Raw genomic sequence first — 16778 nt, forward strand, 5'->3', positions numbered from 1 at the left:
CCTTATTGGTGAAAAGTCCATTTATGTATTTACTGTGCATAGTTAATGACATTTGAAAGAAATCTTACTTATAAGCAACAAATATATACTTACCTTTTTAATAATAATTCTTAGGAATAAGAATTTATAACTTTGGTATTTGCAAATGATGACATCTTAAGTAATATATATTAGATAAGCTAAAGCAAATTACAAAACTGGTGAACATTTTAAATAGTAATTTAAATAGCAATCTCAGGAAAATAATCTAATCATTTTTTCTATGTAATGTTATGCTAATAAACATATTTTGTGTGTGTCTCTTAATCTCAGGTTTCAGACTGAACTCAACTATGATGTCCTGGAAGTTCATGATGGGCCAAATCTTCTGTCACCCTTGCTCGGATCTTACAATGGCACACAAGTGCCCCAGTTTCTATTTAGCAGCAGTAACTTCATATACCTGCTGTTTACAACAGATAACAGCCGTTCTAATAATGGTTTCAAGATTCATTATGAAAGTAAGTGTTGCCAAAAATGTCTTTTGATTTTTCTATTGTCTTTTCCTTACATTTGATTATACCATTGTATTGTTAAAAGAACTAAATTGATTCTTTTAAAAGAAAGAATTTTAAAAATCAAAGCTCTTGTTGGTAATAGTTTACAGGTTGTGCATATTAACAAATTCTGCAAAAGATTTTCTAACAATATCTCTCTAATGTCATTATGAAAGAAATACTAAGGAAATGCCAGAAGTAGCAAACAACAATATGTTTAAAATAAGCTCACATGCTACTTATGCATGTATAGTCTGAAAAGCTAATAGGCAGTGACTGTCAGTGGAAGATGTGTGTGAACATTGGGAAATTCTTTTAACATTTATTTCATAAGTTCACTGGTTCACTTATATTTTACTCAATTATTGCACTCATTTTCCATTTAAAATATTCAATTTTGTGCTCGCTTCAGCAGCACATATACTAAAATTGGAACGATACAGAGAAGATTAGGATGGCCCCTGCACAAGGATGACACGCAAATTCGTGAAGCGTTCCATATTTTTCCTTTTCACACAAAATAAAATAAAAATAAAATAAAATAAAATATTCAATTTTATTGTTTTGTTTAGAAGATTTTTAAATTTTGGAAATGAACAAAATTGTTAATTTAACAATTATTTGTCAATAAATTATATTATCTATTTACCACGATCTTTTTGATTTTCCCAGTTTTGTAACATTCCCTTATTTGGTTGTCAGTCAATTATAAAATATTCTGTAGCTGGTGGGTGGGTACTGGGGAACATACCAGAAACATATAATCTTATTCATGTGTCAGTTAGAAAAGTAAGGAGGAAAAATCAAAGGATTAACCTTCTACCATTAACCTACTATTCACTGATGAATTCTACTCTGAGTAATCCAAAATAATTAAAATCACTTTTGATTAATTAAAATGAGCTTCCTTTTCCCATAATTTACATTTCATATAACCCCTATAAACCTGCATTTACCTGATTTCTTAGATATCATTGCAACATAAGAGTTCCGAACAAAGGAACATTATATGTGAGCTGGAGCATTGGAAGATCAAGTCTTCAAAGAAAGTGGATCTGAGCTTGACTGTTAAAGATGAGACAATTGTGTAAATTGAGGGTAAAATTGAGGGTATTTGTGGCAGAGAAATAAAACAAAATTGATGAGGAGACTTACCTGCCTGGAAATGAAGAATGACTATGGGGACGTAATGAACTTGGCACCATTGGCAGCAGTAGGGTACTAAAGCAATGAAATAACAGGTTTTAGGGATGTATACATCCAAAATTGTATATAAAATAGATTAAAGGTGGAAGATACTGGAGTAAAGGCCACACATTATTGTTTATGCTACATACTTGTAGTAATGAAGGCTTTGTGTAGGGCAAGAGAATGAATGACATTATGCTTTTCAATGAATTTCAGGCATATTTTTTTAAGGAATATTCTGAGAGGGATTAAAAATGAATGGGGATTTCAAAACCTTGGGTGCCTAAAAGAATAATGGTCATATTTAGAAGAGGAGTATAACAGGCTGAAGTAATTGTGTTGAACATAAAGTTTTCTGATAAATTTTAGTTTCTTGTTAACAACAGCATCGAAATGAAATAAATATGGTTGATAAATATACTTAAAATGTACACTTTACTGTCTTAAAATTGAACTTATCTTTTAGTATTTTGCATAGCCTCATTTTAAAATTGGACCACTAATACAAATAAATATTTTCTCATGTGAATGAGATTGAATATGATCTATAATTTTAATGCTAATTATTATTTTTGTAGTAATTAACCAGTAATTATTTATTGCTAAGTCTCCCTTTTAGGAACAGTAAGATAATTATTTATTCTACCTTGTATCCCAATTCTCAACTGGAGCATTTTTGCACCCCCACAGACATTTGGCAATACCTGTAAATATCCTTGATTGCCATGACTGCAGGGATGCTATTGGCAATTAGCAAGTCAAGGCCAGGGATACTACTAAACATCCTGCAAGAAGAATGCAGCTCCACAGCAAAGAATTATTCAGCCCCAAGAGTCAGCAGTGCCAAAACTGGGAAACCATGTCTTATTAAAGGAAAAAGCATGGTCATGATACTGTCTCAGCTAAAGATTTTACATCTGAAGAGAGATTATCCTCAGGAGACCCCAAAATGCTCTCCAGGCAATTGGAAGTCCCACCAAGTACTGTTTTACTTAGAAAGAAACTGGTATTCATGATTTCAAGTACAGCAAAATGACCCTACTCTTCTTTATATATACATTTTTTATCAAAATGACAAACTTCCAATCTAAAAGTTGATTAAAACTTTAAAGTCATTATAGATCTTAAGTGTAATATTGGTTGTGAGCAAGGGCTCCAGAGTGAGAGTCACCTAACAAGCAAATGAGATTTTCATGATAAAACTAATTTCATAGGTGTCTTAATAACTAAATGAAGCAATTTTTAGTGTAGTCCCTGGAATAAAATAAGCTCAAGAAGCATTAACTAATGCTATGAATATATATGCATATATATTATATATATATACACGTATATATATATATATGCACACACACATATATATAACTTATGATAATACAGTTTGATAATTATATATTTTCATAGAGACTTTATATAACTAAATGACCTGAATTTGGTCTTTGTGGAGATGTCAAAGGAAATAACAAAACACATTTGTTACATAATTTTTAATAAGGCTCTGAGCACATTGATTTAATAGTGAAAATCATCGTTCACAGTTGTTCTAAGATAAAAATTTCAGCAAACCTGATTCCCATCCAGCTTACTTTTTGCCATATCCCCTCTGCTCCCCAGGTGTTACAGTGAACACTTACTCTTGCCTGGACCCTGGAATACCTGTACATGGCCGTCGCTATGGTCAGGATTTCTCCATCGGATCTACTGTCTCCTTTAGTTGTGACCCAGGATACAGGCTGAGCCATGAAGAGCCCCTTCTATGTGAAAAAAACCACTGGTGGAGTCATCCTCTTCCAACCTGCGATGGTAAGAATTCATTCAATATGCAAAATAAAGTGAGTTAAAACCAAAAAAGAAATCCAGATAGTCTTTATAAAAGATGAGATTTAACATAACTAAAAAATAGTTGATATTGTTTAACGAAATCTTGACTTTTGACAATTTTATGTGATCAAACTATCAATAAAGAAAAGAAAGAATGCATATCGATAACCAGCCAAACCTACCCCATGCTCAACGATGCTGTATCTGGTTGTTTTTTTTAATGTGCTGAGGTAATCATTTTAGGTGCATATTGTGTGCTTGGACCTTTTGACAAAATAGCATTGAAAATGTCAAATTGGCACCAGTGGAATGCACTGAAGAATAGAGCATTTACCTCCTGCTTTGGAAGACAATGCGTACCAACTCAAAGGCTACCTAGCTGCACAACACGTGGACAGTGCAGCCAGGCTGCCCTGTGGTGGCAAGTTGCTGGTTATGATGAATAGTAGATCAGTGTCCTTTTTAGTTTTCTCTTTCCCCAGAGAATAAGTAAGAAATGATTCATTTTTCAGAAAAGACACATGAAAACACAGTGGAAGAAACTGCTTCCCCAGGACTAGGAAGTGCTTTCATACTTGCTTTACCCAAAAAAAGCACATATAATGTAAATCTATGCACTGTTTAGCTCTGGGCTTTAATTTTTATTTACAACACTGTTTTCAGCTTCTATACTTACTTTTTCTAAGCGAAAGATTGCACTATTCATTTTATAATTAAATTTCAAGTACTGTAGTGCTATCACTTTTGGTAACAGCTTTAGTCCAATTTGTTTTTATTAAAAAAAGTTTGAAAAAGTCGTCAGTGCATCTCCCAGTGTCTGGTACAATACCGTTTGTAAGAGCCAACATTCTTGTGATGATAAGTGGCAGAACTCAATTCTAACTGGTTTTAAACATAAAAGCAGAATTTGTTGTACAACTACTCAAATCTTAGAAAAGGCCTTGGTGGTATACCTACTATTAATAATTATGATCATGAATTCAAAACTTTTCAAGATCTCTCAATTTTCTTTGGCATTTCTCTGTATATTCACAACATTTTTCTCTTTTTTTTGTTCTTTTTATTGCATTTCTGAATGATACTGGTTAAAAAATTGTACAGATTTCAGGTACACACTTCTCAACATATCTTTTGCACACCGTATATGTGTTCAGCACCCCAAGTCAAGTCTCCATTCATCATGATAATTCATTGCAATTGCAGTCAGGCTTTTTACACACAGAAGATTGGCAGGGAAGATTACATTCTCAGTAATTTGGAAATGTATAGATTCATATTATCAGAGAAAAATGAGAGTTTTTATTTGTTCTTCCAAGTAGAAAAATCCCAGGAAAGATCTCTGATCAGTCCATGCGCAGATCAGTTACTATAGTAAAAGAGAAGCATACACTTCAGTTGCATTTGTCCAGGCCATGTGTTCATCTGTTCCTATGATTGAGACAAATATTAGCAGTATAAAGATAGTATGTTTGCCAGGCTCTCGTAAAGCCGTATGGTTGGCATGAGTAAATTCACCAAGATGGAAAAGTATGAAGGTAATGTTATCAGGAGAAGCAGGGATAAAAGTAATGCCTATGTATACTAACGTGCTTAAAATTGATTAAAAATAAATGTGAACACATCTGGCATTCCCAGGAGCAACACAGACCCTCATCTTTTGTTGTTATCACGCTACCACCAAGCTTAAACTTGGCCTCCAACTTGTTTGGTCAGCCTCCATCCTTCACACTGAAGTCATTTCATGTTATGCCCCAGGTCAAAGTACTTAATGTGTGTTTGTTGCCTAAGATGGAAGCTCAAACTATTAATTATGGAATTCTGGTGTTTAACCACGTGGATTCCATGCTTTCCAGTTCTTTTTCCTTTCTGCCTGGTTTGACTCCTGGTCAGGGCACAAACCTGGATTGCGGGCCAGGTCCTTGGATGGGGCTGTGCAAGAGGCAACCCAACCATGTTTCTCGCCCTCTCTTTCTCTCTTCTCCTCTCTCTAAAAAAAATAAATAAAATATTAAGAAAAAGAAGTGGCCTTCGAAATTTTAGTTCACTGTTTTAAAAATAATTCTATGAAGAATGACAAATATCCCATTAGGAATTTTAAAAGAATTTTATATAATTAACAATTTGTTTTCTTAAAGCTTAATAGAAGAGGGGACTAGTTAACAATCGATTATTCATGTACAATTTATGCAAACATTGCTTATCATTAGAAATATTTAAGTGTGTACTTCAAATTCAAATGTGGCAAGTTGAGCTGTTTTTCTGGGGCCAGTGTTAACTCTCAGAGGCTCCTACGAACCTTTCCCTCTCTAGTGCTGCTGCAATGGATGAAAAGCCTTCCTAGTGTTGGAGGAGGTCTTTACACACTGTTGCTACTACTAGGAAGTAGCTTAAGCTAAGAAAGTCAAAGACTCTTTCTATTTCAAGGGAGGAGACATGAGGTATGTTCCGGCTCTGCCTTCCTAACTATGATTTATAATATATTTGTATTTCTTTTTATTTTCAGCATTATGTGGAGGAGATGTTAGAGGACCTAGTGGAACAATCTTATCACCTGGTTACCCAGAATTCTACCCAAATTCTCTGAACTGTACATGGACTGTTGCTGTAACCCATGGAAAAGGTAATTTTCCTCATCGAGTGATAATTGGGCTATCTTCTGAATTTTTATTGCATCTATTTTTCTTCCATTGTCCTTTACAATGTCATTTTACATGAGAAAAACAGAAAAATCGGTGGTAAAATATGCTAAAACAATATTCAATTTGAGTAACTGCAACAGAGGATTATATTAACTTTTCTATAGTATTATAATATGCTTATGTTTTCACCAGAATGGTGATAAGAAAGCCTTAGTTTATTTTGATGTGTTAAACTAATGTTACTTAGAATTCGCAAATCAAAGAAATCTCAGATGGCTTTTGTCTCTGGCATAGTTTTAAAAGAGTGTTAAAAGGTTGATTTCAAAAGTTTAAAAGTTTATATCAAAATGTGTGATCATACATTTTGGTTCAAAATGGAAGTGCTGAACGAACTGTACAGCAAAAGGTACATGTTTATACACACTAGATTGTTAAAGTGTTTATGATTATATGACATAATATGTATAATTGTATTGCCATAGAGATTTTTAACCATCTTAGACATCATCACCTATTAAATTTTCTACCAGAACTGCAGAGACAGCTCACATAATGAACCAGGGTGCAGAATTGCACTCTGCATATGGTAGACATTAATCAATGTTCTTCAAACAAAGAAATGAAAGGCCTAGTGGCACTAAGTAGGGTTCATGCATGCAGCACAACCAAGGCAGTACATAAGCAATATAAGTGATTAAGGCAACAACTTAACGGTGGGAAAATGGCCATCATAATATATCAACACAACAGTGGATTAAAATGACCAGAAAATCTGCATATACTAATATTCAAAAAAAGAGTCGATTTGTTCATTTAAAAAACTACTTTGGAGAAGTAGTTTTTCTTTTAACTCTGTTGCTATACTGTTCTTATTATTTTTACAATAATATTGTACTTATTTATTTTACTATAGAAAAGCTTTTTAAGAAACCCAACAATGAGAAGATGTTACAATTGTAAAAATTAAAGCTTGTGTTCAATACATTTGAATTCATTGTGTTTTCACAAGTAAAGTTTTCCTGTATTAAAATTATACATTATTTTATCAGGGGTAAGAATTATATAAGGATTGTTATCATAAAATCAATTATTCAGAAAAATGTAAAACTTAGTAATCTACTATTGAACAACTGGGACAAAGTAGGAGACTTAATAAACTGTTTTTTGTTTTTCTCCATAACACAAGATACTTGGCTGGAAGTTAAGCAAAGCTTCCTATTATTCCCGTGAACAGCGGATTAAAGGAGTTTAAAATAAGCTTCTCTGTATTATACAAGAAAATGGAAGACTACATACGGCTTGCTATGCAAATAGACTATGCTTAATTAGCACTTAAGGTTTTACATCTTCACAGGTTGCAAGTGTTAATTAAATCTGTATTTACATGGCAAGAAATGTAGATTTGGATTTCATTCTTTTAAGAGCCAACAAAGTTTGCTGGAAGTATAGCTGTTCCAAAGCGTAGCCAAAGTTATGTGAAGGTGTTACCAGCATCTGGGGTCCTTGGGAACTCACAAGGTAGAAATCAAGACAGTTTACCAGGAAGATGGTGCTCAGGAGAGATTTCTCATGAGCTCCTAGGAGGGAGAAAACATGAAAAGGAGGAAAGAAATTTCTGCTCTCGAAAATATAAAGGCTAGGGAGCTGTTTTACAGAGTTTTAAGCATGCACAGGCAGGAAGTCTGGCACTTGCACAATATAAGTATAGGTTTATTCATGTGTCACGTGTCTCATTAGCATGTTAAATCTGCATCCGGGGCTGTGTTTTATACTAGTGAGAATAAGATCATGCAGAAGTCACTCTGTGGCGTGTCAGGGTCTGAAAGTCCCTTTGTCCATCCAGTCCAGTAACACAGGTCCCTGAAGTTACTGGCACAAGTTTTATATGGCTGCTGATAAGGTGCAGAATTTACAGTAAAACTGAAGAAAATGCCAATCCTGTCAGGAGAAGCTCAGCCTGTGTCAGAGGATAATGTCTTAAAGTCCAGAGAAATTGTCAAGGTAGTATAGTCTAAACTTTCGCCCAGCATACCAACTTCTACAGTGTTTCAGAAGCACGATGAACTGACCTGATATTGATAGTTCTGTTGATGAGAAAACTTGCTCAGTTTGTGTACCGTTTTAATTGTTTGGCAGTTATTCTGTACCTGTGATCCCTGTTCAGTTCCTTGAAGTTAGAAAATCAATCAATTGATCAACCTTAATCGCTGCTCCAACCGAAAGTTCCTCAAATATACTTAAATCATTATTCTGTGGCCGACAGTTTTGGGTCCACTACACCCAAACTGCTATCTAAGCCTTGTTTTTTAGACTAAAAACTCCCAGGTACTTCCAATCTTTATAGCAAAATATTTCCATTGTCATCACCATTTTGATTACTTTTTAAAATATATTTTATTAATTATGCCACTTTAGTTGTTCTATTTCTCCCCTTCATTCCCCTCCACCTAGCACACCCCCCTCCCCCACCATTCCCCCCTTTAGTTTATGACCACATATCTCAAGTTCTTTAGATTCTATATTTCCCATACTATTCTTGCCCTCCCCCTATTTATTTTCTACCTACCATCTATGCTATTTATTTTTTGTGCCTTCTCTCCCCTTCTCCTTCTCCCACTCCCCTGTTGCTAACCCTCCATGTGATCTTTATTTATATGGTTCTGCTCCTGATCTAGCTGTCCTCTTAGTTTGCTTTTGTTTTAGGTGTGGTTCTTAATAACTGTGAGTTTGCTGTCCTTTCACTGTTCATCTTTTTTATCTTCTTTTTCTTAGGTAAGTCCCTTTAACATTTCATATAATAAGGGCTTGGTGATGATGAACTCCTTAAATTTGATCTTATCTGAGAAGCACTTTATCTGTCCTTCCATTCTAAATGAAGCTTTGCTGGATAGATCAATCTTGGATGTAGGTCTTTGGATTTCATGACTTGGAATACTTCTTTCCAACCCCTTCTTGCCTGTGAGGTCTCTTTTGAGAAATCTGCTGACAGTCTGATGAGAACTCCTTTGTAGGTGACTGTCCCCTTATCTCTTGCTGCTTCTAGGATACTCTCCTTCATTTTAATCTTGGCTAATGTAATGATAATGTGCCTTGGTGTGTTCCTTCTTGGGTCCAACTTCTTTGGGACTCTCTGAGCTTCCTGGATTTCCTGGAAGTCTATTTCCTTTGCCAGATTGGGGAAGTTCTCCTTTATTATTTGTTCAAATATGGTTTCCTCTTGTGGCTGTTCCTCTTTCCCTTCTGGTACCCCTATAATTCAGATGTTGGAATGTTTAAAGATGTCCTAATGTTTAAAGAGGTTCCTAAGCCTCTCCTCATTTTTTTTTTGAATTCTTGTTTCTTCATCCTTTTCTGTTTGGTCACTTTTTTCCTCCTTCTGGTCCACTCCTTTAATTTAAGTCCCAGTTTCCTTTCAATTACTATTGGTTTCCTGTGTATTTCCGTTCATTTCAATTAGCTTAGCCTTCATATGTTCCTCTAATTTGTGACTAAAATCAACCAGTTCTGTGAGCATCCTGATCACCAGTGTTTTGAACTGTGCATCTGAAAGTTTGGCTATTTCTTCATCTCTTAGATTTATCAGCTCTGGGGCTCTGAGTTGTTCTTGAGCTATATTTTGATCTGTTCGTGCCTGTTAGGTATGAGGAGCAGAGCCTTAGTTGTTCACCAGGGTGGGGCCACCCAGATCGCTGGGTTGTGGTGCCATATGTGGGGTAGGGGTCAGAGAGGGACAATGGTGGTTCCCTCTGCCGCTTCCTGCCGCTGGGGCCTGTGAGGTCCGTCTCACTGCTCGCTCCTTCACTGTTTTATCTGTGTGCAAATGTGTGACCTCAGTCAGCTCTCAGTGGGCCCGCCTACTTCTCCACACCTGGGATCTGCCCACAGCTGCTGGTGCTCCTGGGTGGGTCAGGTGGATCTTTTCTGCCCCACCCCGCTCTGTTGCTGGCTCTGCCCCTCTTACCGGTTTGGCTGAAGGGTTCCTTATTGTCAGACTTCTGTGTAGTTCAATTTTCTGTGGTTTGGCTGCGTTTTTGTTGCTAAAACTTTGTTGTTTTTAAACTTGGTTGTGCGAGAAGGTGAAGTGCTTCCACCTACGCCTCCCTCTTGGTGGAAGTCCTCTCTAATTACTTTCTCCTGAATGTGTTCTAGTGTATTGATATCCAGGGATACCAATATTCTAAACATGTCTTTTTCCATAATGAAATGCAGTATGGCCACCATCAGTTTGCTTGCATTAACTTTTTTGCTACCATGTCATACTACTAATTTATAATGAGTTTGTAGTCAGGAGATTCATCTTTGTAGATTATTAGAACTTTAAAATATAGTGAAGCCCTATTCCTAAAATTCTGTAGTTGTGCAATTGTTTTTTCCTCTCTCTAGTGCAGGCTTTTGTACTTACTCCTGTAATATTTATCATATTAATTTTGATCCAGAATTCCAGTGAGGTCACTTTGAAATAATTTTATTTTATTTATATTTATATTATACAGTCAGAATTTTCTTGAATAATCACGACCATCATGTCTTTAAGAAACATCCAACCTACCATCAGTGATCTCTGCACCACCTGACAAAAGTGAAGGTGTTTGAACACATGCAACTGTTTGGTCGTTTTACATTCATTTAAACACAGTGTCAGTTACCTGTATTGTTTTTATGTACATAATACCAGAAGATCTTTTCCTTAAACTCATTACGGGAATCAGGATGCTAATAATTTGTAACCTTCTGGAGATCCTGAGGGGGAAAATCTGTATTAAAAAAAACACTTAGAGGTCGGGTTGTCCTCACTTAGATAAAGTGTAGTCCATACTTTTGTTTAAAAGTGGAATAAAGACATACACAGGAGTCAATATGGCACCCTCAAAGTCATGGTTGGTGGCGTGACAACTAAAACCTAGATATTTCTGATACTTTAGGCCAAGTATTTTTGTATATGTCTGCAATATAAATCACCTTAACAGGGCCTCATGAATAATTACTCCCAGGAGAAGATACCCTGATGTTGGAACCACTGACTTTCTTCCTCTTCCTCAAATACCCATTGCCCTGTTAGGGCTGTGTGTTCGCCTGTCTGCACTTGTTCCTGGAAAGTCTACCCCAGGGCTGCTCCTCCACAAACTTCTCACTCTTGAAGGTCATTGCCTTCACTGCCGGATGTTGCCTCGTCATTGCTTGTGTTTTTAGTTTATTTGTTTGGCCTTGCATCATTTTTTTTTGTTTTTAAAAAACAAAGAGAATGCCAAAAATATTTAGCATTAAGAACTAAAATATAAACAAATAATATTAAAGAATGTCACTTATCATACTCTGGTTTTGGGGATTTTGAATAAAGATTATTGTGAATTTTTTTAGGTCAATTAAGAAAAATAAAGCACTTAGGGAAAGATGAATGATACAGTAATCCTATATTTCATTTGGGACCTTACACATAGTATGATGTTTGTGTGTGTTTAATTGTTAGTCTTTTTATGTATTCTAGACAATGTCACCAAAAACTGACATGAGGCCACAATGCAATGCCGTGTCATAATCACCAGAACAGGACAGCAAAATCATTCAAAAAGTTCAATTACTGATGAGGATACAGAGCAAACAGATTTGGTGACGTACATTGTACATTACCACTGAATGGAAATGTACATTGTACAGCCACTTTGTCAAACAGTCTCTAATATAGATTTATTCCATGGTCCAGTAATTTACCCAACAGAAGTAAGCACATATGTTCTTCAAAGACAATCTGGAATACTGTGGCAATGCTGTCTACATTTGTGCTCAAGTACAAACATTGACCATCAAATACTGAAAAGATAAATGAATGTGGTATATATTCACAAAATGATATGCCCTACTATATGACATTAAAATAAACAACCCACAGCCATACACAAAAACAGAGATGAATTTCCCATACCTAACGTTGAGTAAAAGAACTCAGACCCAAATGAGTACATGCTACATGAATCTATTATATGAACTACAGAAATATACAGTGCAGTAAGATTTGCCTGTGCCTTTAGAAGTTGAATAATTGGTTGCTTCCTGTTAACTGAAATGACAGAAAAGTTGAATGAGGGGAGCTCTGGGTGTTGGTAGTCTGTCTGGTGACTACGGTGCATTGATAAAAGTGTGTTCAGTTTGTGAAATTCAATGAGCATTTTTCATATTAGGTGCACAGGTTGAAGGGTGTGAAAAGTAGAGAGTCATTATATCCCTATAACAAATACGTTTTCCCTGTGCCTGTTTTATATCTCTCTTCTAAAGTAGAGTTAAGCATTTTGGAAGTCGGGTGCTGTGTTGTTTGAGGGGTTTGCAGAAGGAATTGAAGGAAGCATGTAAAATGTTCCACAGAAAGCTGTACTCCAATTTTAAATAAGGAATATAAATTTCTATGATTTTTCATAAAGCATAGGTTATTTTTAGGGATTGATTTTTACATTTTATTTCCAAGCAGTTTTCAAGACATACTCACTATATCTCTTATAAGGGGGCTGATTTAAAATAATAAAAAAATATATAATATGGGAATATTTTATAGCAGTGACTCATTTTTCGGAGAAATAAGTTGCGAGGAGGGCCTGTTTGTTTTTAGTTAGTTAGGCAACTCTTACTAATTGTTTTGGTAACTGTAAATCTAATTCGTCCCTTTTTCTTAACAGGTGTGCAGTTCAACTTTCACACCTTTCACCTGGAAGACCATCACGACTACTTACTGATCACAGAGAACGGCAGCTTCACCCGACCGCTGGCACGCCTGACGGGTTCCGAGCTTCCTCCAAACATCAATGCTGGTCTCTACGGAAACTTCAGGGCTCAGTTACGCTTCATTTCAGATTTTTCAATATCCTATGAAGGATTCAATATTACGTTCTCTGGTAAGAAAATAGACAGATGGTTTGAAATACCTCGAATAAATAAATTAATTTGCTAACAAATCCACCAGAAGTACATTGTTATGTATTTTTTAACTTCCTCTCCTGTAGAATTCTAAAAGAGAGGAAAACTAGCTAAAATACTTAGTGAACTTAAAATGGAAGTTAAAATATATATTTTAAAGTTTCAATGAGACTCAAAAATAAAATGTGAATTAAGCCAATGAAATTTAGTTTTAAGTATCTTGAAAAAGACAGTTTACAGATCAAGAATTAGATATACTGAATGTATTAATTCAGAACTAGATGGTCAAAAAGTAAAGTAATGTACTCATCACTTTATTTTAGAACAAATTAATCTGTTGGAAACATTATGACTTGGATTATAAAAAACAAAACTTATAAGATCAAAGCGAATAAAAAGTGTTCCCATCAGTTAGATTTGTACTGTCTACTTAAATGAAATTGTGAGAAAAGTAGTTATTGTTTCATACAAAAACAATAAATAAATCTTATACCAACTTGCTAATATTAAAATTATAATATTATTAATATATAAAATCATACAAATTCTAACTTTTTATTTAACTATTATTTTAGTATTTGCATAGGAATAATTATCTTATATAATTCAGGTATTTCATAATGAATAGTAAATGAGCGCAAATCATTTTAAGTTAAAATGTTGATAGTATGTACAAATGAATTTTCAAACAATATAATAATAGTTCATCAACATGAAAACAATTCTTGTTCTTCATTGCAACACATAGTAAGTGACTATTCTGGGAATATTTTTAGATAAGTGATTTCTTTTTAGGATGGTGTAATATTGTTTATTCAGCTCTACTTCCTCATACTTTGAAGAGTATTTAGCTGTTCGTTTCCATGAGGTTAACTCATTGCTTCTGTAGTACAACAGTTTTTAGTGTGTGGGCTCTTCACTGTTATGTAAACCCTTGCATCTGAAGTTAGGTGTTTTCAGAATATGTATTAATTAAATTCCTAGTACACCAGAGGCATAAGATTAAAACCACTAGGTAAAATGCATTTCAAAAGTGCAAATGATTTTATTCCAAATGTTGTATGTGTGTGTATTTGAAAACATGCATCTATTATGCCAGTATTATAAGTCAAAGATCTATAAAATGAATTTTCCAATGCAAAAGAAAAACTGAGATGAATAGCCACATTTTTAGTTTATCACACAGAAGGTTACATTTTATCATCTATATTAAATTTTCTGAATATAAGTATTTATTATTATTAGATCTTATAACTTAGTTATGTTATCTACTGTTATTGTTGTTTTTAGAACAAAAGAAGAAAAACTGTGTGTCATTTGCATGTTCCCATAACATGTAGTCAGTTTTTAAATGTATAACTAGACTCTGAGAGTACTCAGTTTGCAAAGTATGGGCATACACCTTAAAAGTGACTTCTATCATTTTCTCTGTCCTCCTCTCACCTCATTTACAGAATATAACCTTGAACCTTGTGAAGATCCTGGAACTCCTCAGTATGGTAACCGAATTGGTTTCAACTTTGGGGTTGGTGACACTCTGACCTTCGCATGCTCGTCAGGTTATCGACTGGAAGGGACGTCAGAGATCATCTGTCTTGGTGGCGGCCGACGGGTGTGGAGTGCACCTCTGCCAAGGTGTGTGGGTACGTGGTCAGCTGCTTTCATTTGCTTGTATGTGTAATCACTGTTCATGGAACTGCATGGTTATACACCCTTCGTTTTTTACAACGTGTTGAATTTCTTCATTTACTTCATATTAGTTATTTCGATTTTTTTCCACTTGGCAATCTGGTGTACCTCAATTAACTTTTCAAATTCTCCATACAAGCAACCATACTTCTAAATTTGTTTCCAAATGGTGGGTGTAAGGAATGAATAGATAACAGATGGATGGATGGATGGATGGATGGATGGATGGATAGATGGATAGACGGATAGATGGATAGATACATAGATAGAATCATATTTAGAGACCTTACAGAAAATTACATTCTGGTATTGTATCAATAGGTGATTTTTCATGGGTTCTGATTGAAGTTTTAACAATACTTTATAATTTAGAATTAACATTTATAAAAGATGATTACAAAGAAAACATGTTAAATAAATAATAAATAATTTAGTGGTGTTCAAGATGTATATTGACTCTATTTATACATCTATATAGTTAATATTTTAGATTAATTAGGATGGCAATTTATTTTTTGTTGTAAGATAAAATAGCAATAATTAAAGTATTAAAAGTTGGGAGCCACCACCTCAACCTTTGAAAATTAATGTTTTGATTGCTTAAAAAATTCTATAGAGAAAATGAAGAATTTTTTTCGTGTTAGGACTTAAATAATTAGGAAATAGGCAACAATTTCTTCAATTCATTAGTCATTCAGTCATCATCAGTACTTATTTTTATAATAGAATAAGATTCAAATGGTTATTTTATAAATTATTTCATAAAGCTATTAAAACTCTTTGAAGCATATAATTTATACTTAGTAAATTTAATTGTGGGTCATGGATCTGTGTAAATGATAATATGCTACAAAATTAGGCAAATTGATCTATGCTTCAAGACCTTGTCCTTTATAGTGGGGGGCTCAGATGAAAATGAGAGTCAAGATGAGAATGTGCCTTGTTCCACACGTTGTCCACTTCCTGTGAATCTCCAAATCAGGTCCAAGGAATGATCTCCAGGTTAACGTGGTTCTGAAGGCTTTTATAGTGATGGTATTGTTTCGACAGACCCTATGGGTTATATAACAGACAAGTTGACTTATAACAAATGAGATTTTTTTTCAAAATCTCAGGCTTTTATAGAATGACACAAGCAACCACAGAGACTTGAAGCTGGGAGGTGATGTTAAGTCACACTCTCAAAACATATCTTCCAAGAAGATAGGAGAGTGCAGTTCTTCTGGGAGTTTTGTTGTATTTTTTTTGTTTTCCCTTGCTGTTGCCAGATTTAGAATTCCTCTATTTACCTGAATGGCCCCCATTTCCATTATTGTTTTATGTGAATATTTTCAAAGGCAAGTTAATGAGAACATTGGGAACAGTCCAAATGAGGGTTGCAGAGAGTCTGGGTTTATAATCTGGCCATTCAGTATTGCGTTCCTTCACTTCATTTTCCTTATCTGCTAAATCATTGCAACAGTAGTACCTAGTTCATTGTTATGAGTTAGTCATGAAGATTAAAAGAGGTTAGCCATGTGAGCTGGACGCAGTACAATCCCTGGAATATGGAAAGGATTAAGAATTTCAATGTCATTATAAATTATTACTTTAGTATAGTCTGCTGTCTGTCCAGACCATCAATCTCATTTATAAAGTCAAAGGTAGTAGGGAATGCAGTTCATTTCATAAAACACTAATCTTTATGAGGTTCTACTAGGCTCCTCCATACACATTCATTGCCTTGAATCCTTACTGCAGTCCTGGATTATTCCCCTCATTTTTCATTCTTCATTGGAAGAACCTGAACCTTAGAATTAAATAACTTGCCCAAGAGCATTAAGCTTATAAGTGGCAGACTGTGATTTGTATGTAGTCTCTCTCTTTCTAAAACCCAACTTTTTTTCTCACCAGATTATTTTATCTCAAAAAAATCTGAGGAAAGGTGGATCTCAAAGGACTATCAGTCATACAGAATCATAAAACTTAATACTTTTTTTCCATGTATCAGACTGCTACACAG

The 16778-nt window shown here is 34.7% G+C and overlaps 1 protein-coding gene and 1 non-coding gene across 4 annotated transcripts in view; both read left to right on the top strand.

Annotated features, from left to right (window-relative positions):
- CSMD3 (CUB and Sushi multiple domains 3) overlaps nucleotides 1–16778 on the top strand; it is a 921636-nt gene that overhangs the window by 571718 nt on the left and 333140 nt on the right. For all 3 annotated transcript variants that reach the window (XM_053661036.1, XM_053661038.1, XM_053661039.1), the window contains 5 exons: nucleotides 313–500; nucleotides 3339–3527; nucleotides 6049–6165; nucleotides 12850–13065; nucleotides 14542–14730. In XM_053661036.1, coding sequence (XP_053517011.1) covers nucleotides 313–500; nucleotides 3339–3527; nucleotides 6049–6165; nucleotides 12850–13065; nucleotides 14542–14730 — 899 coding nt within the window. The remainder of the gene's footprint in view (nucleotides 1–312; nucleotides 501–3338; nucleotides 3528–6048; nucleotides 6166–12849; nucleotides 13066–14541; nucleotides 14731–16778) is intronic.
- On the top strand, nucleotides 936–1042 carry LOC119038823 (U6 spliceosomal RNA). Its single transcript, XR_005080491.2, has one exon. It is a non-coding gene; the product is annotated as a U6 spliceosomal RNA (small nuclear RNA).

Source organism: Artibeus jamaicensis, unplaced genomic scaffold (genome assembly GCF_021234435.1).
Source record: "Artibeus jamaicensis isolate MK-2021 breed Jamaican fruit bat unplaced genomic scaffold, CSHL_Jam_final scaffold_916, whole genome shotgun sequence".
Classification (NCBI taxonomy): Eukaryota; Metazoa; Chordata; class Mammalia; order Chiroptera; family Phyllostomidae; genus Artibeus; species Artibeus jamaicensis.